This window comes from Notolepis coatsorum (genome assembly GCF_963971535.1).
Source record: "Notolepis coatsorum genome assembly, chromosome: 12".
In the NCBI taxonomy this organism is placed as follows: Eukaryota; Metazoa; Chordata; class Actinopteri; order Aulopiformes; family Paralepididae; genus Notolepis; species Notolepis coatsorum.
Window position 1 is genome coordinate 47,871,500 of NC_140176.1, and position 22,914 is coordinate 47,894,413.

The 22,914-nt window shown below is 42.4% G+C and overlaps 1 protein-coding gene across 1 annotated transcript in view; it reads right to left on the reverse strand.

The window, feature by feature from the left end:
* Positions 1–22,914, reverse strand: part of nck1b (NCK adaptor protein 1b) — a 142,351-nt gene that overhangs the window by 49,797 nt on the left and 69,640 nt on the right. Inside the window, exon 3 of the mRNA XM_084326694.1 lies at positions 9,994–10,234. Coding sequence (XP_084182820.1) covers positions 9,994–10,219 — 226 coding nt within the window. The 5' untranslated portion in view covers positions 10,220–10,234. The remainder of the gene's footprint in view (positions 1–9,993; positions 10,235–22,914) is intronic.

Genomic DNA, 22,914 nt, shown 5'->3' on the forward strand with positions numbered 1-22,914 from the left:
TAAGGTTATCGAGTTGACATTACAGATCACAATAGCTATGATAATGTTAACGAAGTGAGCATAGTAGGGGTTAGGGAAACGTTAGTCAGAGTGTAGCGGGGTCGTTAGAGAGGCAGCACTTGATTTGCGTGAGGTTAGTCAATAACATTGAGCAAGTTACATGACCGGCACTTCGGCCCGGGAGTTAGGAGAACGCTCCCCTGTACTCTACTGCGGTTCAGATTAATACAGGAAAAGGTATACATTGGGGCTCGAGTCCGGGATATGAAAATAAATCCTGATTTCATCGGTGAGTTATAAACTGTATGGAAACGTGAAGTTAGCTCATGCTACTGGAAAACGGACGCCTAGTCATTAAATGAACAGTTAAAAATGATCACGCCCCCTTTCCCCCCCCACGGTTGCCTGTTCTACACCCGCGGGTGCCTTGACACACCGCGGTGAAGCCCTACTTCCTGCTCCGGGCAGCACGGCGTGGCCTCTGTGAGTACATTTACGAATTACGACCTTATAAAGGTCTTATAACTGAGTGTTATTATAAAGTGTTACCAGTGGTACTCTACGTTAGATGGTACTCTAAAAAAGAATAATAAGCATTTAGCTGGGTGCTCAACACAAAGCAGTCTTGGAAAAGAAAGAAATTCTCTCTCTCTCTCTCTCTCTCTCTCTCTCATTGAAGAAATAATTCAAGCCTGGGATAGGGCTGGGCGATATGAGCACACGCAAGACGAGAGGAGGCGGCATTGCCTTCATGATAAACAAGGAGTGGTGCGATTTAGGCAACACAAAGGAACTGTCTAACCACTGCTCCCCAGACCTGGAGTTTATCACGATAAAATGTCGACCCTTCTTCCTCCCAAGAGAGTTAACGTCCATCATCCTCATCGGAGTGTACATTCCACCACACGCGAACACTGGGGTCGCACTTTCAAAACTTCACGACGAGGTAAACAAACTCCAGGCAGCTAATGTTGACGCTGCCATTTTGGTCTTGGGGGATTTCAACAGCGCGCGTCTTAAAAAGGTGCTGCCGAATTTCTATCAGCATGTGACCTGTCCCACCAGAGGCGAGAACATATTAGACCATGTATACTCGCAATTTAAGAATGGGTACAAGTCACAGGCTCTTAGTCCATTCGGTAAAAGCGATCACGCCGCCATATTCCTTTTGCCAAAGTACAAACAGAGTCTCAAGCGAACGCCGGTGGTCTCGCGAGAGGTTAAGCGTTGGGCCGTGACGTCAGTGGAGTCACTCCAAGCAGTGCTGGGAAGCACAGAATGGAGTGTATTCCGTGATAACACAGCCAATATTAACGAATACACCGAAACGGTGATTGACTATGTCTGTACTCAGGTAGAAGTAATAATCCCCTCCACCAAAATTAATATCTACCCAAATCAAAAGCCCTGGGTAGACAAATCCGTCCGTGAGGCTCTGAAAGTGCGCACATCAGCATACAACACCGGGCTGGTGACAGGCAACATGGAAGAACACAAGATGGCAAGATACAACGTCAGGAGAGCAGTAATAGAGGCAAAACGGCGTTACAGGGATAAAGTTGAACTTCAGTTTGAACAGGCTGACTCTAGAGGCATGTGGCAGGGCCTCAGAACAATGACAGACTACAAAGGAACCCCCCTCAAACTGAACAGTGACATCTCCTTAGCAAATGATCTCAACTCCTTCTATGCGAGGTTTGAGGCTGTGAATAACAACACCAGCCTACAAACCACGGCAATGGGGGGGGGGGGGGTCTGCTGATGGAGACTCAGTGTTCAGGGTAACAGAGCATGAGGTGAGACGGATCTTTAAAAAAGTGGATATCAGGAAGGCAGCAGGACCGGACGGCATCCCCGGCCGCGTCCTAAAAGTCTGTGCCGACCAACTGGCCCCGGTATTCACTGACATCTTCAACCTGTCCTTGGAACAGGCTGTCATCCCCACCTGTCTGAAGAAGTCCACCATCATCCCTGTACCCAAAAAATCTACGCCCGCTTGCCTCAACGACTACCGCCCTGTAGCCCTCACCTCCATAGCCATGAAGTGCTTTGAGAAGCTAGTGAAGGGCTACATCTGTTCCTCCCTCCCCATCAACCTGGACCCTCTGCAATTTGCATATCGCCCCAACAGGTCCACGGAGGACGCCATAGCCCATGTGCTGCACACAGCAGCATCACATCTGGACAAGAGGCAGGGGAACTATGTGAGAATGCTGTTCATCGACTACAGCTCAGCATTCAATACCATAGTCCCCTCCAAACTCATAGCCAAGCTCAGGGACCTGGGCTTGAACTATGACCTGTGCCAGTGGGTCTTGGACTTCCTGACGGGCAGACCCCAGGTGGTAAGAGCCGGCAACTGCACCTCCTCATCCATCACGCTCAACATAGGGGCCCCCCAGGGCTGTGTTCTGAGCCCCCTCCTCTACTCCCTGTACACACATGACTGCGTAGCACAGCGGAACAACAACACCATCATCAAATTTGCTGATGACACAGTAGTGGTGGGCCTGATCTCTGCCAACGACGAAAGGGCCTACCTGGAAGAGGTAGAGAACCTGTCACAGTGGTGCCAGGAGAACTGCCTCTCCCTGAACGTCAGCAAAACAAAAGAGATGATTGTGGACTTCAGGAGGTCGGGGGTCAAGGACTACAGCCCCCTCAGCATCGACGGGGCACCGGTTGAGAGAGTGAACAGTTTCAAGTACCTCGGAGCCCACATATCCGAGGACTTGACATGGACCACACACATTGACAGTGTTGTGAAGAAGGCACGACAACGCCTCTACTTCCTCAGGCGCCTAAGGAAGTTCCAAGTCAGTCAGAAGATCCTTAGGAACTTCTACTCATGTACAATAGAGAGCATCCTGACCGGCAACATCACCTCCTGGTTTGGGAATAGCACTGCACAAGACCGTAGCAGACTACAAAGAGTGACACGTTCAGCCGAACGCACAATTGAAGGGGGGCTTCCCACCCTCCAGAACATTTACAACAAGCGGTGCAAGGGGAAGGCTAAGAGAATTATTAAGGACTCGAGCCACCCGAACAACTGCCTCTTTGAACTGCTGCCGTCAGGCAAGCGATACCGAAGTCTTAAGGCGAGCACAGAAAGACTCAGAAGGAGCTTCTATCCCCAGGCCATCAGGCTGCTAAACGAACAACGAACAATAATCGCTAAACGAACAATAATCACTATGCAACAACCATCAAATGCACACAGCACACACACCCACACGCACACACTCACTCAAACAAACAACACACTGCAGCACCCACTCTCCACACTTTAGATCACACAAACACACTTACACTTTATATTTATTGATAAAGGATTTGCACTACAACTCGTACACCTACTGTGAATTGTACCTAAACTGCACCTCGTCCATTTATGCCTTGCACTATATAGTATTGTATATTAGTACACTGCACAGTATTGTATATTGTATGGTAACTACGTCTACGAACATTGTACATATGTCTAAACTGAACACTGTGACCTCTTTTTTTACTTCTAATCTTTACTATGTTTTTATTTCATACTTATCTTGTCATGCACAGTCTCTGGAGCGCAACAGTAAGAAGCATTTTGTACAAAAGTATTCTGTACCTCTGTATGACAACTATTAAAGAAACTTGAAACTTGAAACTTGAAACTAACAACCAATCAGTGAAGGAGATGGCCGAGAGCGAAGGAGACCCGCGCTGCACCTCTGGGTAGTAAACAAGGCTGGCTAGGATCATTAGCTTGCACGGCGCTATTTTATAGTTTACGTGCCGTGTGTGTGGCGTGAATTCTGACGCCACGGTTATAGTAGTGTGGGGTATACGGTGGACGTCGTTGCAATGTATTGGGGCGGAACAGAGTATTTTAGGGATATTTAGTACATTGGAAACATGGCTGGCTAGGATAATTAGCCTGCACGGCACAATTTTATAGTTTGGCTGGCTAGGATAATTAGCTTGCACGGCGCTATTTTATAGTTTACGTGCCGAGTGTGTGTGTGGCGTGAATTCCGACGCCACGGTTATAGTAGTGTGGGGTATACGGTGGACGTCGTTGCAATGTATTGGGGCGGAACGGAGTATTTTAGGGATATTTAGTACATCGTCATGGGATACACTGCTTGCTCTGGCTAACTGCTAACGTGCGCGGACTGATGGCGACATCTACTCGAGACATTCGCAGCAGCAAAACAAGTCTATTAATAGCCCGTCCATCGGCGCCGGGCATAAGAAGTTAATTAAACTTGACAGACATATCGACGATAATTATCGATATCGAGTTATATGAAAATAATTTTATAATTTTATCGCAATAACGTTTTTGGCCATATCGCCCAGCCCTAGCCTGGGATAATAATTGAAGATCATGGTTTCTAACTTTCCATCTAATGAGACCTATGTGGAAAATGCCACCAACACACAGGATCAACCCATCATACTGTTATGGATACTCTTGAGAACAGGGAATGGTATATGGTCTGCATTTATCCAAACGTATGCCTCACATTCACACACTGACGGCGGAGGCAAGCATGCAAGGTGCCAACCTGCTCATTGGGAGCAGTTAGGGGTCAAGTGTCTTGCTCAAGGAGCCTGAATAGAACCGGGAACCTTCCGATTACCAGACAACTGCTCTACCTCCTGAGCCACTGTCGCCCCTAAGGGAAGGTTGCATATTGCCGTAGCTTTACAAACCATAAACAACACTGACTGCATGGATATCCCTCAACTTTGATACTTGTCATGTATCCCAGAGCTCCACCATAAAAAACCTCAGTAATTTTTTATTCCTCCCTCTCATTTAATGCACATATAAAAAAAATCACCAAAATTGCCTTCTTCCATCTTCGCAATATCGCAAAAAATTCGCCCCATTTTAACTCTGGCTGATGCTGAAACTCTAATTCATGCTTTTGTCTCATCACGTCAAGACTACTGTAATGCACTTTTTTCAGGCCTACCTAATTCAAGCATAAAAAATCTTCAACTTGTTCAGAATGCGGCTGCACGGATACTAACTAAAACTAGAAAATTGTATCACATCACACCAGTTTTGTCCACCCTACACACTGGCTTCCTATTCAAGCCCGATCTGACTTTAAAGTGCTCCTCACCTACAACATTTTAAATGGGCTCGCACCGCTCTATCTATCCGATCTCATCTCTCGATACTTGCCCGCTCGTGCTTTGCGCTCACAAAATGCGGGGCTTCTATCGATTCCTAGGGTTAAAAAGAAATCCACCGGCCACAGAGCCTTTGTCTACCGCGCTCCCTACCTGTGGAACAAATTACCTGCCGTCGTCAGAGGCGCCTGCTCTGTCGAAGCTTTTAAATCCCTGCTTAAGACCCATCTTTTCTCCCTCTCCTTCAACCTACCCTGATCTCACCTGGTCGGGAACTGACCCTTAGATTAATCTGTCTAGTTTAGTTAGGATGTCTATTTGCTCCCTTGTCTGCTTTTCTGCAGACATAGGAGAACCATCTTCTGTCTGGCCTGCAGTGCTGAACCCTCTGAGTGACTTCTCCTGCCCCCACGGGGCATACGGCTCTGAGCTATTGTCTTGTATCCATTCCTGTATACAAACGCCTGCAGTAGTTCTATCTATTACTCTATTTCACAATTTTCTTATATACTATGATTCTACTGTCACCATGTATGCATATGCTCACTACATGTATTTATTACTCCATCTCCGCCCACTACAAAGTGTTGCATTTATTTATTTTGAATTTATTAAAATAAAATTGGACCTTATGGTGTTCTTGTTTTGTTCTTGACTTATTGTGATGTTTCTTCTTGACTTGTTTAAAGAAGAAGTGTACGGCCCATGGGGACATTAACGTGTGTTGTCGGGCCTTACAAATAAATTTGATTCGATTTGATTATGATATCAAATGAACACATGAGACAAGCAGACAGACAGTCCGTTTGGCAGGATGGTAAGACTATATGCACTCCGCCAGGGGCCAGCGTATATACACAGCAATTATCAAACAAAATAATTACAGATTATCTGTCATCAAGCAGAAGTAAGCGAAGAAAATGTTTAACCTTGGCTCAGGTAACGCAGCCACATGTGGCTCTGAGCGCTCCGGTACCGAGCTGTGCACAGAATTATTACCGTACTGTAGACAGTAGGGACGACACCTGTGCCGCTTGAAATCCGGTTCAGACTTTGCAAAGAGGAGAGGATGACATTGACAGCTTTGATCGCTCAGGTACGATGTACAGACAAAGACAGACAAAGACAAAGACAAAAGTAGGCCACACAAGGGGAGCGGCTCCCTCCTACCTCTGGTCAATTGCCTCTAACTACACACCCTCAAGACCCCTACGCTCTGCACCTTCTGGCCCACTACTATCATCCTCAAGACCCCTACGCTCTTCACCTTCTGGCCCACTACTATCATCCTCAAGACCCCTACGCTCTGCACCTTCTGGCCCACTACTATCATCCTCAAGACCCCTACGCTCTGCACCTTCTGGCCCACTACTATCATCCTCAAGACCCCTACGCCCTGCATCTTCTGGCCCACTACTATCATCCTAAAGACCCCTACGCTCTGCACCTTCTGGCCCACTACCATCATCCTCAAGACCCCTACGCTCTGCACCTTCTGGCCCACTACTATCATCCTGAAGACCCCTACGCTCTGCACCTTCTGGCCCACTACCATCATCCTCAAGACCCCTACGCCCTGCAACTTCTGGCTCACTACTATCCGAGCTCCTGGGGGACAGCCGAAACACGCCCAATTTCTGCAGTCAACTAAAAACACACTTTTTCAATCAATATCTGAGAAAAAATAAAACTACTAACCTTACTGTATTTTACTAGTATGTACTTTGCAACTATGTCTACACTACTATCGAGACATGTACAGTCTTGGACTAAAAACAGAAAAAAGAAAACACCCATCTTAAAACCATGAACTATAAGACATAAAGACACCACCTTACCTGAACAAGTGTTTCAAGGCAAATGACAAAAGGATGGCTGCTATACTGTAGAGAGGCTGTCGAAATGTAAGCTGTGTGTGGCTTGAAGCTGCGATAGATAAGGAAACAGCAGACCATCTGCCTGTGTGGTATCTCATATAGCAATAATATGGTCAAAATCAAAAGCAGCCATATGAGCTGGCCTAGATGAAGGAAGCTCTTCTCACGCTTTCCTGGTGACACCGGAAACCATCATAAAACGTGTTTTAGAACAGACAAAGAGAAAAGTAAATGTCTATAGCGATGATTGAATGATTGAAAATAAACCAGAATGAGCAGAGAGACTGTAAACCTGTTAGCAGGTCCTTAATCAATTAGATAAATCACAACATATTTACCTAGTGTGTCCTTGAGGTTCTTAATTAATTAGAGAAATCATGACATGCTATTTACCTAGTGTGACTTTTTTTTTTGTCTACTTTCCCCCCCCCCCTTTTTTCTGTATTTTTCTCCCATCCCAATTTAGTCGTTATGCCAATTCCCTTCCTGGTCGTTGAACGCATTTCCCCCCCACTTGCTGGCCTAGGGAGGGTTGATAGATACTATCACATGTCTCCTATACATGTGGAGTCAGCCAGCCGCTTCTTTTCACCCGACAGAGAGGACTCTCACCGGGGGAGTGTAACGCATGATGGGAGGATCACACTACCTCTCCCAGTTCCCTCCCTCGCTGAGCAGGCGCCCCGACCGACCTGTAGGAGTCACTGTTTACAATGACCAGGATACACACCCCACCGGCTTCCCACCCGCTAACACTGCCAATTCTGTTAGTATGGACGACCGACCAAGGCGGAGGTACCGCTGACAGCTGGATTCGATACCAGTGTCTCTGGTAGGCAGGCGCTTAGTCCGCTGCGCTACCCAGCCGTCCTACCTAGTGTGTCTTTAACCTCTTAAAGGGGACATGCATTGCTATTCCTTGCACTATTTGGGCAACTTTACACAATTCCTGTGAGTCTATGGAAGACATCTGTAAGGTTTATTTAAAAAGAAATCATTGTTTTATATTTCTAATGGAGTACTCAAAAGCATAATTTTCCAGCCTCAGGATTTCAGCCTGTTATTGGATGGGCTCCGCCCCTAAGCGCTTTCAGTGACAGTCACCCACACAGCGTGATACATACGAGAGAGAGCGAGAACGAGCAAGCGAGAGAGAGAGAGGGAGAGGGAGAGAGGAGAGATGCGTCCCCGACACACACGCAGTCAAGTTTGTGGGTAATGCTCCGACGAGGGAGAGAGGAGATGCGTCCCCGACAAGTTTGTGTGTGTCCCTGACGAGGGAGAGATGGCGCACACACATTTACACACTTCTGCAGTCCCTCCCACCGTCCCTCTCTCTCTCTCTCCCCTCGCTCGTTCTCTGCCTGTCAAACCCTGTTTGAGGAAGTGTCGGGTTACACTATGCCTACGTCCCCGACACACATGCAGTCAAGTTTGTGTGTGTGTCCCCGACAAGGGAGAGAGATGGCGCACACACATTTACACACACTTCTGCAGTCCCTCCCACCGTCCCTCTCTCTCTCTCCCTCTCGCTCGTTCTCTGCCTGTCAAACCCCATTTGAGGAAGTGTCGGGTTACAATGCGGTCTCTGGTCTCTGCACTATAATGGTTGATGTGGGCGGTGGAGGAGAGTACAACTAGGGGCGGAGCTATGCAAATCAATGCTATATTAACGTCACGGAAACCGTCAAATCAGAACAGTTTAGTTGAGTGAGGGAGGATCTCGTGAACTCGAGACTAGACTGATGAGTGAATATGGTAATTAGAGACACAGACCCCTTGATACTAACCTGTATTACTATAAAACCATGCTAAACACAGAAAAAAGGCATTTATAATGCATGTCCCCTTTAATTCTTTCTGAAAATTTGCCTAAAAATACATACCTAAATGGAAGATTGCTCCACTTCTACAAGGTCCGTTTGCATGTTCTTGGTATTTAGGGACATCTATGGATCTCAGAGAATGTATACCCAGTGTCAGAAATATTGTGTCTGTTACTAGGCTTGAGTAAATTGTAATGAACCAAAGGAGAATATACATTTTCTTTTTAAATCTTTGACGGTGAATAACACCAAAGAAAATAAACATTCAGCACCTTCTTGAGATCACGTGTACAAAACATCTAAGCAAATGAATAAAGGGCAGATGATTTACAGGGGGTTTTGTAGATAGTGATACAGTACTAAATTTTGCCATCCAGACGCATGCAATTTGAAATATGAATATAGAATATCAGGCCTATAAATGACCTTATTATGGCTAAGTCACACATCTATGGATCGGGCCAAATCTCCCCTTTCCGAATGGCAGAGTTCAATCTGGATTTAGTATCACCAGGCGCCCCATGAATGAAATCTACTATAAGTACAGATACTTTTTTATAATGTAAATATCTCTGACATTTTTCATCAGATTGCAACCATTTTTTTGCTAGACGTTAGTGCTGAAAATATACACGTTGACTTCTGTTTTGACAGGGTTAGGGTCTTTACTCTTGGCTACATTTGAAAAAGAAATGCAACATTAATTAATACATTCTGTATTCATCTATTAATGGCGTGATATCAATCTCGGTACCGGACCGTTCAGGCTTAACCTCTTCCACCCGTGCGGTACCGGAAAAATCATAATTCATATTCTCCTTTGTTTCATCACAATTTAAGCAAGGCTAGTAATAGACACAATATTTCTGACACTGGAAATACATTCACTGAGGTCTATAGATGTCCCTAGATACCAAGAATATGAAAATGGACCTTGTAGAAGTGGAGCAATATTCCATTTACTTTTCCATTTATTTTAGGCGGATTTTCTCTCCGGGTGGAAGAGGTTAAAGGGTTAATCAATTAGATAAATCACAACATATTTACCTAGTGTGTCCTTGAGGTTCTTAATTAATTAGAGAAATCATGACATGCTATTTACCTAGTGTGTCTTTAAGGTTCCGAATCAATTAGAGAAAACACAACATGATATTTACCTAGTGTGTCTTTAAGGTTCTTGACTATAGAGGCTTTCCTGGCGCTGTTCTTCCGTTCCACGTAGTTGGAGGGCACGAAGCCCGTCTTGTTGGTGGCATTTCGAACCCTCCACCAGGACTTGGAGTCGTCGAGGAGCCAGAGGCGTTCATTCTTCTTGATGTCCAACTCCTGGTCTTGCTGGGCCATGTAGTCAAACTTGGCGATGACTATCACCTCTTCCGTCATCTTGCACTAGGTGTACTGAGGAGGAGGAGAGAGAGCATCAGAGAGTGTTGGGGAGGGGGGGAGAGAGAGGGAGGGAGGAAGCGGAAGAGGGGAGAGAGGGGGGGGGGGGAGATAGAGAATATTAGGGGTGGGGGAAGAAATCGATACGTAGTAGTATCGCGATACTTTGCGTGGCGATACTGTATCGATACAGGGAGTGGGACGCCAAGTATCGATATTTAATTATTCATAAAAAAATAAAATAAAAATAAAAATGTGTATAAGGAAGTTGCATTGTTCATTTCAATACCTGTAATAGTACAGTAGTCCACACACATGTTTGATTTGATTTTTATTTGTCTCAAACATAGAAACATAACAAGTTTAAAAAACAAAAAAGGTAAATAGTCAAAGACTATTTCCATACAATAAGTGTTCGAGAAGGAACAGGGGGAAGTAAAACAACTTATCAAGCCCTGCCCCTTCCTTACAATATGACATTATAATTTAATAAAAATAAAAATAATATAACAAAAAGTAAATAAAAGTACAGTTTTTTATATATCCAAATGAGAAAAAATAATAGGCAGTCACATTACTGCTCAAGCGCCTCTCTTATATGTGTCCATAAGTGCTTGTTTATAGCTACCTTTAAATGTATTGATATTATTGCTTAATTTTAGATTCGCATCTAGACCATTCCAGAGTGATTTCCCACAAACTGCAATGCACATACTTTTAAGAGTTGTACGTACCGTAGGTTGCTTTAAAGCCAGGGAGGGGCAACTGGCGGCCCTCACTGACGCTCCATGCGGCCCCAGGCCAATATTAAAAAATAAATAAAATTAAAAATGATAATATATATATTTTTTTTTGCATTCGACTAAGAAGAGTTGGCAGTCGACTATGGCTCCTTTCGATCGATTAGTCGAATATTTGACTAATAGGGGTCAGCCCTAGTGTGGACATATTCAACGCTGTTGAAAGTGCCGTGCAGCAATATGGGGGGTTTGATAAACTGTCCGCTGTTGTTACCGATGGAGCACTCGCAATTAGGGATGCCCCCCGGACCCCGGTTTTGAACGGGAACCGGTAGTATATTAGAAAATACCGGAGTATTTATAAGCTCCGACGTCCTCGGTACTGCTATCGATACTCTAGAGAAATTATTATTATTATTATTATTATTTAAAAGTTGCGAACGATCCTCTCTCTGTCTCTGCACGAGAAGCGAGCCGCAGCCAGCGAGTCAATTATTACACACTCCTCGCGAGTCGCTCGCTAGTGCTACACATAGACATACGGGTACTACATACGGGTACTCCTTAATGAAAGTGCTCCCCGACGCCCCGTGCTATAGCGCGCTGCACACAGACAGCAGCTCTGCATGCACTGAGTCGTGATCATGGCGGATAGAGCGAAGCGTTCTAAAGTATGGATATACTTTACAAGGGTCAATGCCGACAATGCACGTTGCCACAAGTGCAACAAAACATTTGCCAGTAAGGGTGGCAATACGAGCAACCTATCAAAACATTTGTTGGCAAAACATGATATTAGCGTGCAGAAATGCGCCGTATTCGACTGCCTTGCGCGCAGTGGTCCATCTGCATCCACGTCCACTGCAGCCGGTAAGCCAAGATACGGAGTTTCCTAGGCTAATAACGAATTATTACAAATAGGCTAATAAACAAAATAATTGTTTAGCTACAAATACTACAATCTAAAAACTTTTTATAGATAGTCAAGCTGAGGCGTCAGCCACCAATGTGTCCCAGGCCAGTGAGCCCAGGGCCACCACACATCCTCCCTCTACCTCCCTCTACCTCCCTCCACCACCCAAAGTCCTTTCACCCTAGCAGCTAGAGGAAGGATGACAGAGGATAGGGTGAACGAGTGTCACAGTTCTGTTAGCCTTTTGCATTTGTTGTTTATTATAAAAAGTCTATAATTCAGAGTCAGACACATTTAAAACATTGTTGCTGCTGTTGCTGAAGAAATTACATTCATTTATTATATTTATTTATAAAGTTATATAAAAGAACATTGCTGCTGCTGTTGCTGAAGAAATTATATTTATTTATAATACTTATTTATAAAGTATTAAGTTGTATAAATAATAAAGCAATGTCGATTCTGTTCTTAATTAATTGTCTTTTTTTCTTGCAAAAAAATAATCAAAAAGAACCGATAAGAGTATCGATAAAGTACCGAACCGTTAAGCAGTATCGATAAGAGTAGTAGTATCGATAAAATCCTAACGATACCCATCCCTACTCGCAATGAAAGGAAAACACACAGGATTCTCCGGGCTTCTAAGGCAGAGTGCCGTTGAGTGTCCAATGCTGCACTGCATTATACATCAAGTAAGTTCGCTAACATAATTTCCATCTATTGTGGGTCACTAATAATCAGGGGTGCAGTGGTCATGCCACGCGGTACCACGCCGTCCCAGCACTTTTCTGAGCAGAAGTATGCACACAAAAATGAAACGTTATTTCATCTGATGCAGATCGCATGCACAAACATTGAAGTTGACATTCCTTCTATTGTGCGACAACAGGAGAGACCACAAGTGTCTCATTAAAGACAGAACCATTATTGACCCACTGTGGGGGGAGGGTGAATGTCATGCCAGTTTGATAAAGGGTCAATGGGAGGCATGTAGAATTGCACAAAAAGGAATTCATTATTCTGATGAGTATTGCACTTGGCTACTTGTTTACTTTTGTAGTGTTCAGATAACACTGAAATGCATGTTATGGATATGAAGCACTCAGGAATGTTTTGTTTAGTAGCAGGATAAAAGTTTATACATTTAACAAAATCATTTATTATTGCACTTTTGATTTACTGTTGTAGTGAAATGCAGCAGGAATGCTGCTTTGTGTTTGTTGAGCAGTGGGTTTTAAGTTCATACATTTATTTTAATAGAAGCCTTAATTATAATTGGTCATTTTTGTATATATTTGGGTTACACAGCAATACTTTCAAATTCAGCTGTATTTATAAATTCATAAAGTTGAAATTAAGCATTACTAAATGCGTTTGAAATGGAATAAAAACAAAGTTACAACAAATTATAATAGTTGATATGCCTTATTTATCACATCTGTGACTATTATGGGCTATTTGAGTGATGGGGTACTACTGGCGGGACTGCCGATAAACAATGCGGCCCCCCAGATTGAGTGTGGACATTTAGTAGGGGTGGGAATCACCAGTTTCATCATGATACGATACGATATCGATTCTTTGGACAACGATACGATATTTGCCGATATCACAAAGTCTCTCACGATACAATACGATTAGATTAGATTCAGGTGCCTGCAATCGATATGAGATGATATCATATGCCCATTTAACACAATCAGTAACATTTAGATCAACTAAAAAACGGTAACGAAAATATCATTTGACATTTGTATTTTTGAGCTCTTCCAGACATTTAAAGGAAAATCAATCTATTGTTTTTAATACAAATAGACCTCCTGTTCACTGTAAAGTGCCACGTTTTGATATATTGAGCTTTAAACTTTAAGCTCCATTTTTTGGAACTCAAAACTCACAACCTAAAACCCCTCCCTACCTCCCTCTCCCAAACCGTTCCTACAACAATTTGTTGATGTTGCATGATCATGTATAGGCCTACATTTATTATGTATTATATTGTTTATGTTTAAATAACATTTAAACATCAAACTCCTCTGACCTCATCTGGTCTTTCCAAAGACGCGCGCACACACACACACAGAAAGGGAGAATGCTATGCTGTAACATCTACACACACAGAGCTACTGCTGTTGTTCTTGGGCGGATATGAGACTCGCCACAGGATTTTCAAAATAAGAGTATCGATATGAATCGATCTTATTACATTGCATCAATCCGATTCGATCGTTGATAATTACATCGATGTATCGATCTGGATCGATGTATCGTCCCACCCCTAACATTTAGTGGCCCTCACCATATACAAAGTTGCCCACCCCTGCTTTAAAGCTAATGTCCCTCTAAAATTATAAACACTGTCTGTGAATTCAGTTAAGTTGGAATATGACTGTAATACAAACAGTTCAGTTTGTCAGGTACATGCAACACAGATTACAGTGTTTACATCTGTCTGCTTGAGAAAATACCATGTTCTGCAATAAAAATGATTGAAGTGAGATGAACAGACTGAACTTTATTTTATTAGATAAAACATGTTGACAGTTTTACTTTGCAGTTGAAAAAAGGTAATAAATAAAATGTGATCCAAAAAAAAAGAAAAAATATATATATATTTCACAATCATTAAATCATTATTAAGACTCCAGTCACCCGAACAACTGCCTCTTTGAACTGTTGCGGTCAGGCAAGCGATACCGGAGTCTCAAGGCGAGCACAGAAAGACTCAGAAGAAGCTTCTATCCCCAGGCCATCAGGCTGCTAAATGAACAATGAACACTACACAACAACAACCACCAAACGCACATAGCGCACACATCCACATGCACACACTCACTTTAAACAAACACACTGTAGCACCCACTCCACACACTTTATAGCACACACCCACTTTAAACAAACACACTGTAGCACCCACTCCCCACACTTTATATTTATTGATGAAGGATTGCACTACAACTCATACACCTTACTGTAAATTGTACCTAAATTGTACCTCATCCCATTTCTGCTTTGCACTATATAGTACTGTACATTAGTACACTGCATAGTATTGTATATTATATGGTAACTCAGAACATTGTACATATGTCTATACAGAACACTGTGACCTCATTTTCTTCTTCTAAATTACATGCTATACTATGTTATTTGATACTATCTTGTCTAGCACAGTCTCTGGAGCGTAACAGTAAGAAGCATTTTGTATGAAAGTATTCTGTACTTCTGTATGACAACTATTAAAGAAACTTGAAACTTGTATCGCGATATATTTAGTATCGCGATACTATCGTATCGTGGCGATAGTATCGCGATAGCATCGTATCGTGAGGTCTCTGGCGATTCCCACCCCTAGAGAATATTAGAGAATGTTGGGGAGAGGGAGAGAGAGAACATCAGAGAATGTTGGGGAGATGGAGGAAGAGGGGGGGGGGGGGGAGTGGGAGAGAAAGAGAGAGGGGGGAAGCGGAAGAGGGTTCCTGTCACTCTATACGGTGTATAATTAAGCAGACAAGATTCACTGGTTAGTTCTATTCTGTTTTCCAACAGGCTGACAAGCTACACAAGGCTCAAGCGTGGCAGGCTGCACTGATGCCGAGTCACCCTTGAAATGTGGCTCGAGCACCAAGGACATACGTCGTTAATCAGTATGACTGTTGTGATATCTCAACCAAATGTAGCTTACGTAGCTTACATACCTGGAGGGTCCAACAGTGACAGCAATGTACTAGCTCAATTCTTTTGGCAATGCGATGATATTAAAGGGATCTGCCCGTTTCTCCTCTATTCTTGGATGGAACCGTTTCAACAGAGACATCATTCTCTCTGTTGTGATTCGTTAACGCTTCACAGCGTCATTAAGAGCGTGAGAGAAAAAGATGAGCTTGGGTCAATTCCAAATCAGAAGCCGTCACACTGAGACGAGTCACCTCGCACACCGTCACGGAGCTCCGTACGTCAGGCCCCGCGCCAATAGCTTCATGTCGTCGACTTCCATCGACAACTAGCGATTTCCCGGCGCTTTGTAGCTCGTGGAGTGAACATACTTGTAAGGCGGTACCTTCACGACGTGCTGCCTCAAACTCTATTATTAAACATTTGACATTTTTAGTTCAGCGAGAGATAAATCGCAAGTAAAAGGTTGCTGTCGAACGGGGACAAGGAGGGCAACTCCGAGCTCCAGTGACAAGAGGAAGATGGATCTGCGTTAACAAATGGGAGATGAGTCATCTGGCCCTTCAACTCTGTGGACACAACCGGGGGGTATTATGGGATAAAGGACACCTGGCCCAATGCCAGGGTCAAACGGTCCACTGGGAAAGGGGGGGGGGGGGCTCGACCCCCACAGAGCCTGGTGCAGTGGTGCACCGTCACTGAGGAGCCACGTCAAGGACCTTCAGATATCCGGACTACCTACATACTGTCAGTAGGGATGGGCAATATAGTGTTGGTAGAAATGATACAGCAAGTTAAAATTAAGAAAATAATTAAATGTGATGTGATTTTGTGTTTAGTAAAGTTATAATTTACTGCATCTTGAAGTGAAATGTGTTGGAAAGATTTAAAGTTTTAAAGCCCTCTTGCAGTGGAGGTTCCTACAGTTTTTCTGTACTTGTTTACGAGAACATGAGTTATTCTTAGTGATGCACGATATATCGGCCGCCGATATAATATCGGCCGATATGGCCGTTTTTTTACACATCGGTATCGGTCCGATATCAAGATAGGGCCGATATCCGATATTAAAAAAAAATGATTTTTTTTTTTACATGTTTTGGCCTTAAATAGTTTCAAAATATCAGTCATTTCTGAAAATAAGTTACAAAAGTAAAAAAAGTATGCGTTTTGGAAAATAGCTCTTTATTTGATTATCATAAAAAAGTGTTTTCTATACAGAGATATCGACATCGGTAAATATCGGTATCGGCCAGAACAGCAATATTAATATCGGTTATCGGTATCGGCCACAATTTTCACATCAGTGCATTTGCATTTCTTATCTTGCATTAATGTTATGCTATATCTGTTGACATTGTCAAACCACGTAGAGCCTTTTTCTCCCCTCAAGATCTGTGAAAAATATCTTGTCTGAGAATGTTCTGCGACACATGCGCACGTGTGTGTAGCATGACCAGATTAGGATATGTCCACGGTCTCTGGGCAAAACTAGAACCGTGTCAATCTGTGGTTGTACTGTGCAGTGCTCAGGTGTGAATGTATGTACAGTAACTGTGTGGGTGTTGCTGAAAAAGAGAATCCGTGCTTACTGCTTAGCGCAGGGGTTCCCAAACTTTTCAGGCCGGGGCCCAGAAAATAAGGCGTCAGAGAGCCGCGGCCCAATGCACATCGTCTGGCTTTTTTTTTTTTTTTTTTTTTTTGCCAGGCGACCGATTTTTTAAGCCAAATATCACTTCAATCCTATTAAGTTAGTTCAAGTTAGTTATTCATTTATATGTGCCATTTATGAGAGGGCTAACTTGTTGCAAAATAATAATGATAATAATAATAGCCTCATTAAAATACTATTGTTGCTTGGGTTGTTTTCAGCGTTTTATGTGCATAATCTGTTATTTAGTTTGAAATGTTCGTTGAAATAAGTAGATTTTTCGTTTTTGTTTATTTATTAAGTTAATATAAAACCATATAGTCACATTTTAGAATACAATAGAATAGAATTTTAGAATACAACTAGAAACACTGTCCTGGCCTGCTTCTAAGTTCAGTGGCCTGACAAAAAATTTAAATAAAAAAATAAAAAATAAAAAAATAAAAAATAAAAACATTTTTTTTTATTTTTTTTTTATTTTTTTTTAAATCATCTCGCGGCCCACCCGTGGCTGCTCGCGGCCCACCTTTGGGTCGCGACCCCGACTTTGGGAACCACTGGCTTAGCGAACCTACCCTGGGCTACCACACTAGATGGCTACCACATTTGATGTTTTGCCATGAATTATGTCTAGACTCTACACTTAGATTTCAAATCAATGATAGTGCCTGGAGGAATTTTTTTTACTTATAGATTATATCAATAATGAATGTATTTTGACAATATTGCTGTTTTCTCTGTGTGAACATTCAGATTATTGTCCCGGTACCGAAATAAATCTTTACATTTCTGTAATCTTGATCATTGTGGAAAAATCCTTTCTTCACTCAAAGTAACATGAGAAATTCCACCACATTCATAGAAACTAGGGTTGGGCACCGAGAACCGGTTCTAATAGGAACCGGTTCCTAACTTCCTGTTCTGGAACCGGAAGTAACATATTTGCATTTTGATTCTTAACACTTTAATCGCCGAAGACGCTGGAACACGTCATTCCCCGCCATGCTTATTCTGCCGATGACGCTGGACAGCGTCTTTGATATAAATATTTCAAAAATCTGTGATCGAAATCATATTTCTCCCCCGGAGACATTATATGTACTGGTGAGCCCCTGTCAACTCTCTAACGGTTCAAGAGCGCCATCTGGTGGCCGATTGGCGGATCGCCCAGGGAAGAAACAGGGAAGTGGAAGCTGGTGCTTATTTCAATTTGGTCCGATCACTCGCTATAGGTCCCGGGACTCGAGCTCGACACAATGGATATCGATCCGTTGCCAATAACTCGATAAACAACATGATTTGGACGTATATACTATAATACAACCTGGAAATGGATCAGGTATTTCTACATCCCATAATAGAAAAAATCTGTTACACGCTCATCTCCCAACGGCGAGAGGAAGCTACGGTGAGTTTCAGCGTTATTTTTTAATGTCTTCTATACTAACTGCTCTAATGATCATATCACCCACACTAGATGAATGATATAACGTTGCCCACGGAATTATAAACGACCCCCCGCCCATCCGGTCAACATCAGATCATACGTAGTAACTTCTAGAAGTACGTGCAGTTGAAATTTTTTATCTCGCACAGATTCCTACCAAACTGTATTTGATCATCAATATAATGCATTTAGGGCTATAAATCAAGTTCTGGAGAAAGCTGCAGAAAACGATAAAAACATACTTATACTTTAGACCGTATTTTTTTATGAATATGTGAATGAAAAAGTATAACGTTGCTACACCCTGAACAATAGATATAGGACTTTGAATGGGCCATGGTAATGTCAATTTAGCAATACAATTTAAAAAGTTATAGCCCTGCAAAGGGGAACTTCTCCATGTTAAATAGGGCTGGCGAGGGATGGTAAATTATGAATTTAACCCCAGCGATCAAAGTGTTCATTTCGATTCTTAAAAAGAAAAAAAGAAAAATTTACTTTGTTAATTAATACCCTAGTTACAGTACAGCAACCCAATTAAACTGTATCAAGTCAACTGACAATGTGAATAGTATGAAAAAAAAATTTGATTTTTCAAAAAAATAAAAAAATAAATCCTGCGAAATAAGCTGTGACCCGTTTTGACCTGCATCTCAAAGAATCGAGAATTGTTTAGAACAGGAATCAAAATGGAGAATCGGAACCGGAATCGTTCAAATCCAAACGATGCCCAACCCTAATAGAAAGTTAACTGGTCTAAATGGAACACAAGCATTTCTCCATCACAAAGTCTGACCATAATGGGATTTACTCTAAATTAGTAAATTATGATTTGAGGAAAAGGGGTGGGATTAAATAAGTGTACTTCTTCCCATTAATTTTCAAATATGTAATGGAAATTTAGTTAGACTTTTGTGTTTCTTTTATACATTTATATGTTTGAATGGCTTAAAGGAACACGCCAACATTTTGGGAAATTAGCTTATTTGCCATCTACCCTGGCTGGAATTAGTTCAAGTTTCAAGTTTCTTTATTAGTTGTCATACAAAAATACAGAATACTTTTATATGAAATGCTTTTTTCTGTTTTGCTCCTGCGAGTGTGCTAGATAAAAAATTGATAAAGTATAAAATAGAAGATGCATACCCTTTTCTTCTCTGTGCATGCATTTGCATTAGGTTTAGGGAGCAGCCGTGCCGTTAGCCTAGCATCATTCACTGGAGGTAGGTGTGCCAGTGTAGCCTACTTCCCAACAGTCACGAAATACACTCCAAATAAAACGCCAAAATGTTCCTGTAAACATGTTGTGACCCGTGTATTTACCACGTAGAGGGAAAAAAAAGAAGAATGTTACATTTTCGTTTTCTAAGCAGATATATACTCAGAACTATTTTTTGGCGAACCACTGCTGCCTGGGCGCAGTGATTTCATCACCTGAAAAGCCCTGTTGCTTTTTGAAAAATGGGGCTTTTGAGGTGATGAAATCACTGCGCCCAGGCAGCAGTGGTTTGGCCAAAAAAATCTGAGTATATATCTGCTTAGAAAACGAAAATGTCAAATTATTATTTTTTTTTATTCTCCACGTGGTAAATACACAGGTCACAACATGTTTACAGGAATGTTTTGGAGTTTTATTTGGAGAGTATTTCGTGACTGTTGGTAACTAGGCTACACTGGCCCAACTACTTCCAGTGAACGACGCTAAGCTAGTCTAATGCATGCAGAGAAGAAAAGGGTATGCATCTGCTTGTCTAACTCCAGGGTAGATGGCAAATAAGCGAATTTCCCAAAAAGTTGGCGTGTTCCTTCACAGCTTCGTTTACCTAGTTAAAGTTAGCTACATATCTAGCAAGCTATACAAAAGTTGAATGTGATTGATCTAGAATCAGAATATTACACCCATAAATAGCTAATGTCAAATATAAATAAATATAAGTAACGGCCCTACCAACCCATTCGTTTTGACGGGAGCTAGCTAACGTTAGCTAGTTAGCCAGCTAGCTAGTAGTACTGGTGATATGTTGCTAATTGATTTCGGTCGACTAACGTTAGCGAAATTGGCCTACGTTCCGTTAACATATTCATAATCATGAAAGTGTAGTGCCGAAGGATAGGAGTCTGAGGCGGGGTGTCGAAAGAATACCGTGAAACCGTGGTATTTTTGCCCAAGGTTATCATACCATCAAAATGTCATACCGGCACACGCCTAGTTGTATAGAGACTGTTGACCATTAGCCTGGACTACATATACCAAGGTTGAATACAGTCTGTTGACCATTAGCCTGGATTACATATACCAAGGTTGTATAGAGACTGTTTGAGACATGTATGGGCCTGTGTGTTGCACTATATGACTAATAATTGTACTGTAGAGACCCATGGTGGAAAACTGGCGTGCCTATTCCCCAAGGGAATCAATAAAGGAATATCTTATCTCATGTTTTATAGAGCTCTTAAATGTATTTTATATAGTATTAAGAACCTAAAATGTGTTTTCTGTGGCATTACAAGAAAAACATATATATCATTAAATTTGAAACACATTGTGATATCAAATGTAAATCATATCACCCACCCCCAGGCCCGGACTGGCCATCGGGAGCACCGGGAGTTTTCCCGTGGCCTGGCCTGCACAGATAAAAAAAAAAAAAAAATTATATAAAAAAAAAATATATATATATATATTTTTTATTATAATTTTTTTTTTTTTTTTGCCAGGCCATTGTTTCTAGTTGTGGCGGCGGCGCGGCGCGATCGTTTTTAGATAACCAGGTGGGTGGGGAACAACCAGGATTTCACTGTCTGCGACAGAGTTGGAGAACTATCTGACTCTCTCTCCCTCACGCGGACACACGCACACACACAATGGAGCCGTGCTGCCGCTTGTGATTGGTGGAGGCGGGACCAGGCGATACAACTGATTGACAGTGGAGGCGGCGAATGGAATGGCAGATGGCACACTCCCAAAAGGAGTTGTTAAATCTGACATTACAAAAAACAATATGTGGTGGTTATGATTGGGGCTGAAGTTGAATAAACAATTTATGAAAGAGAGTCAAAATAATTCCAAGATAATTCAAAGATTACACACCTTTGGCACATTGGCTACAAACATAATCACTGCAAAGTTATCAAACAAATAAGAATCTGATCAGACACAAGGGTTAAGTTGTTGTTCCCTTTCTAATTTCCTCAAAAACATCTAGTCTAGTTAATGTGATCAATATTATTTGACAATTGATGCTTTTTGTTGGAAATTTCAGTCAGTGAGCTCATACTTTGAGCTAATTTTATAGTTAAAATGATTGAGACAACGCAATCTTCTGTCTTCGTTGTGCATGCACAGGGACCGAAACTAAAGCCCGCCGCCCGCCAGGGGCGGTCAGTTTTTACCTTTGGCGCTTGACACTTAGAGGGCTGCCCGCCGTGTGGCGTGTAGACGTGTAGTTCATAACGATACTCTTATTTTGATTGTGCAAGTACAGATTATAGCCGCTCTCGTCTTTTTTCTCCGCCGCGAGATCGTTAAAAAACTACAAGTCCCACATTGCACTCAAGTCAACGGTCCAATCACAGTAGAGTGACGTGACTGGTTTCATGAGAAAGAAAGCAAATGACCAATCGGAAGCTCTCATTTGGCTTGTTTACTTCCTGAAACGCAACCATTGCGATATGCGGGCTGAGCTACCGTTACTGTTTAAACAATGACCCAGTCAACTATTCACTTTTAGTTTAATACATGACGAGGCATTGTCTAACGGTATCTAGCTGGCTAGCTACTGATAGCTGCTGATATCAACAAATGCTCCAGCAATAGTCGACTCGAGTGCATAATACCTCCGTTCCCTCGTTAGCTAGCTTAGCTAGCTCACGTTAGATCTTATCTGTCCCAGTAAACTAAATTGTCTTAACGTTATCTACCGGGCTAGCAGTAGCTACAGATAGCTCCTGATATCAATGTCTTATAACATTGATTGAATGCGTATTCTAGCTGAGGGCATGTTGAATGTGATTTGACAAAAGAACCGTAACGGTATAAATAGGGTCCAGCTGCATCGCCGGAGAATCCTTGCATGCTGAATGTAGGGTCTAGCTGAATATAGGGTCTAGCTGCAGGGCCGGAGAATCCTTGCTGGAGCTGGAGGCTACTCAAGTATACACACAGACAGTGGAGCTGTTTGCAGATAGCAAGCATTTTGACTTATTGCGTGGTGGCGATGTCTCGCAGATAATACAACTACAAGTATGATTATATACCGGTAATATATA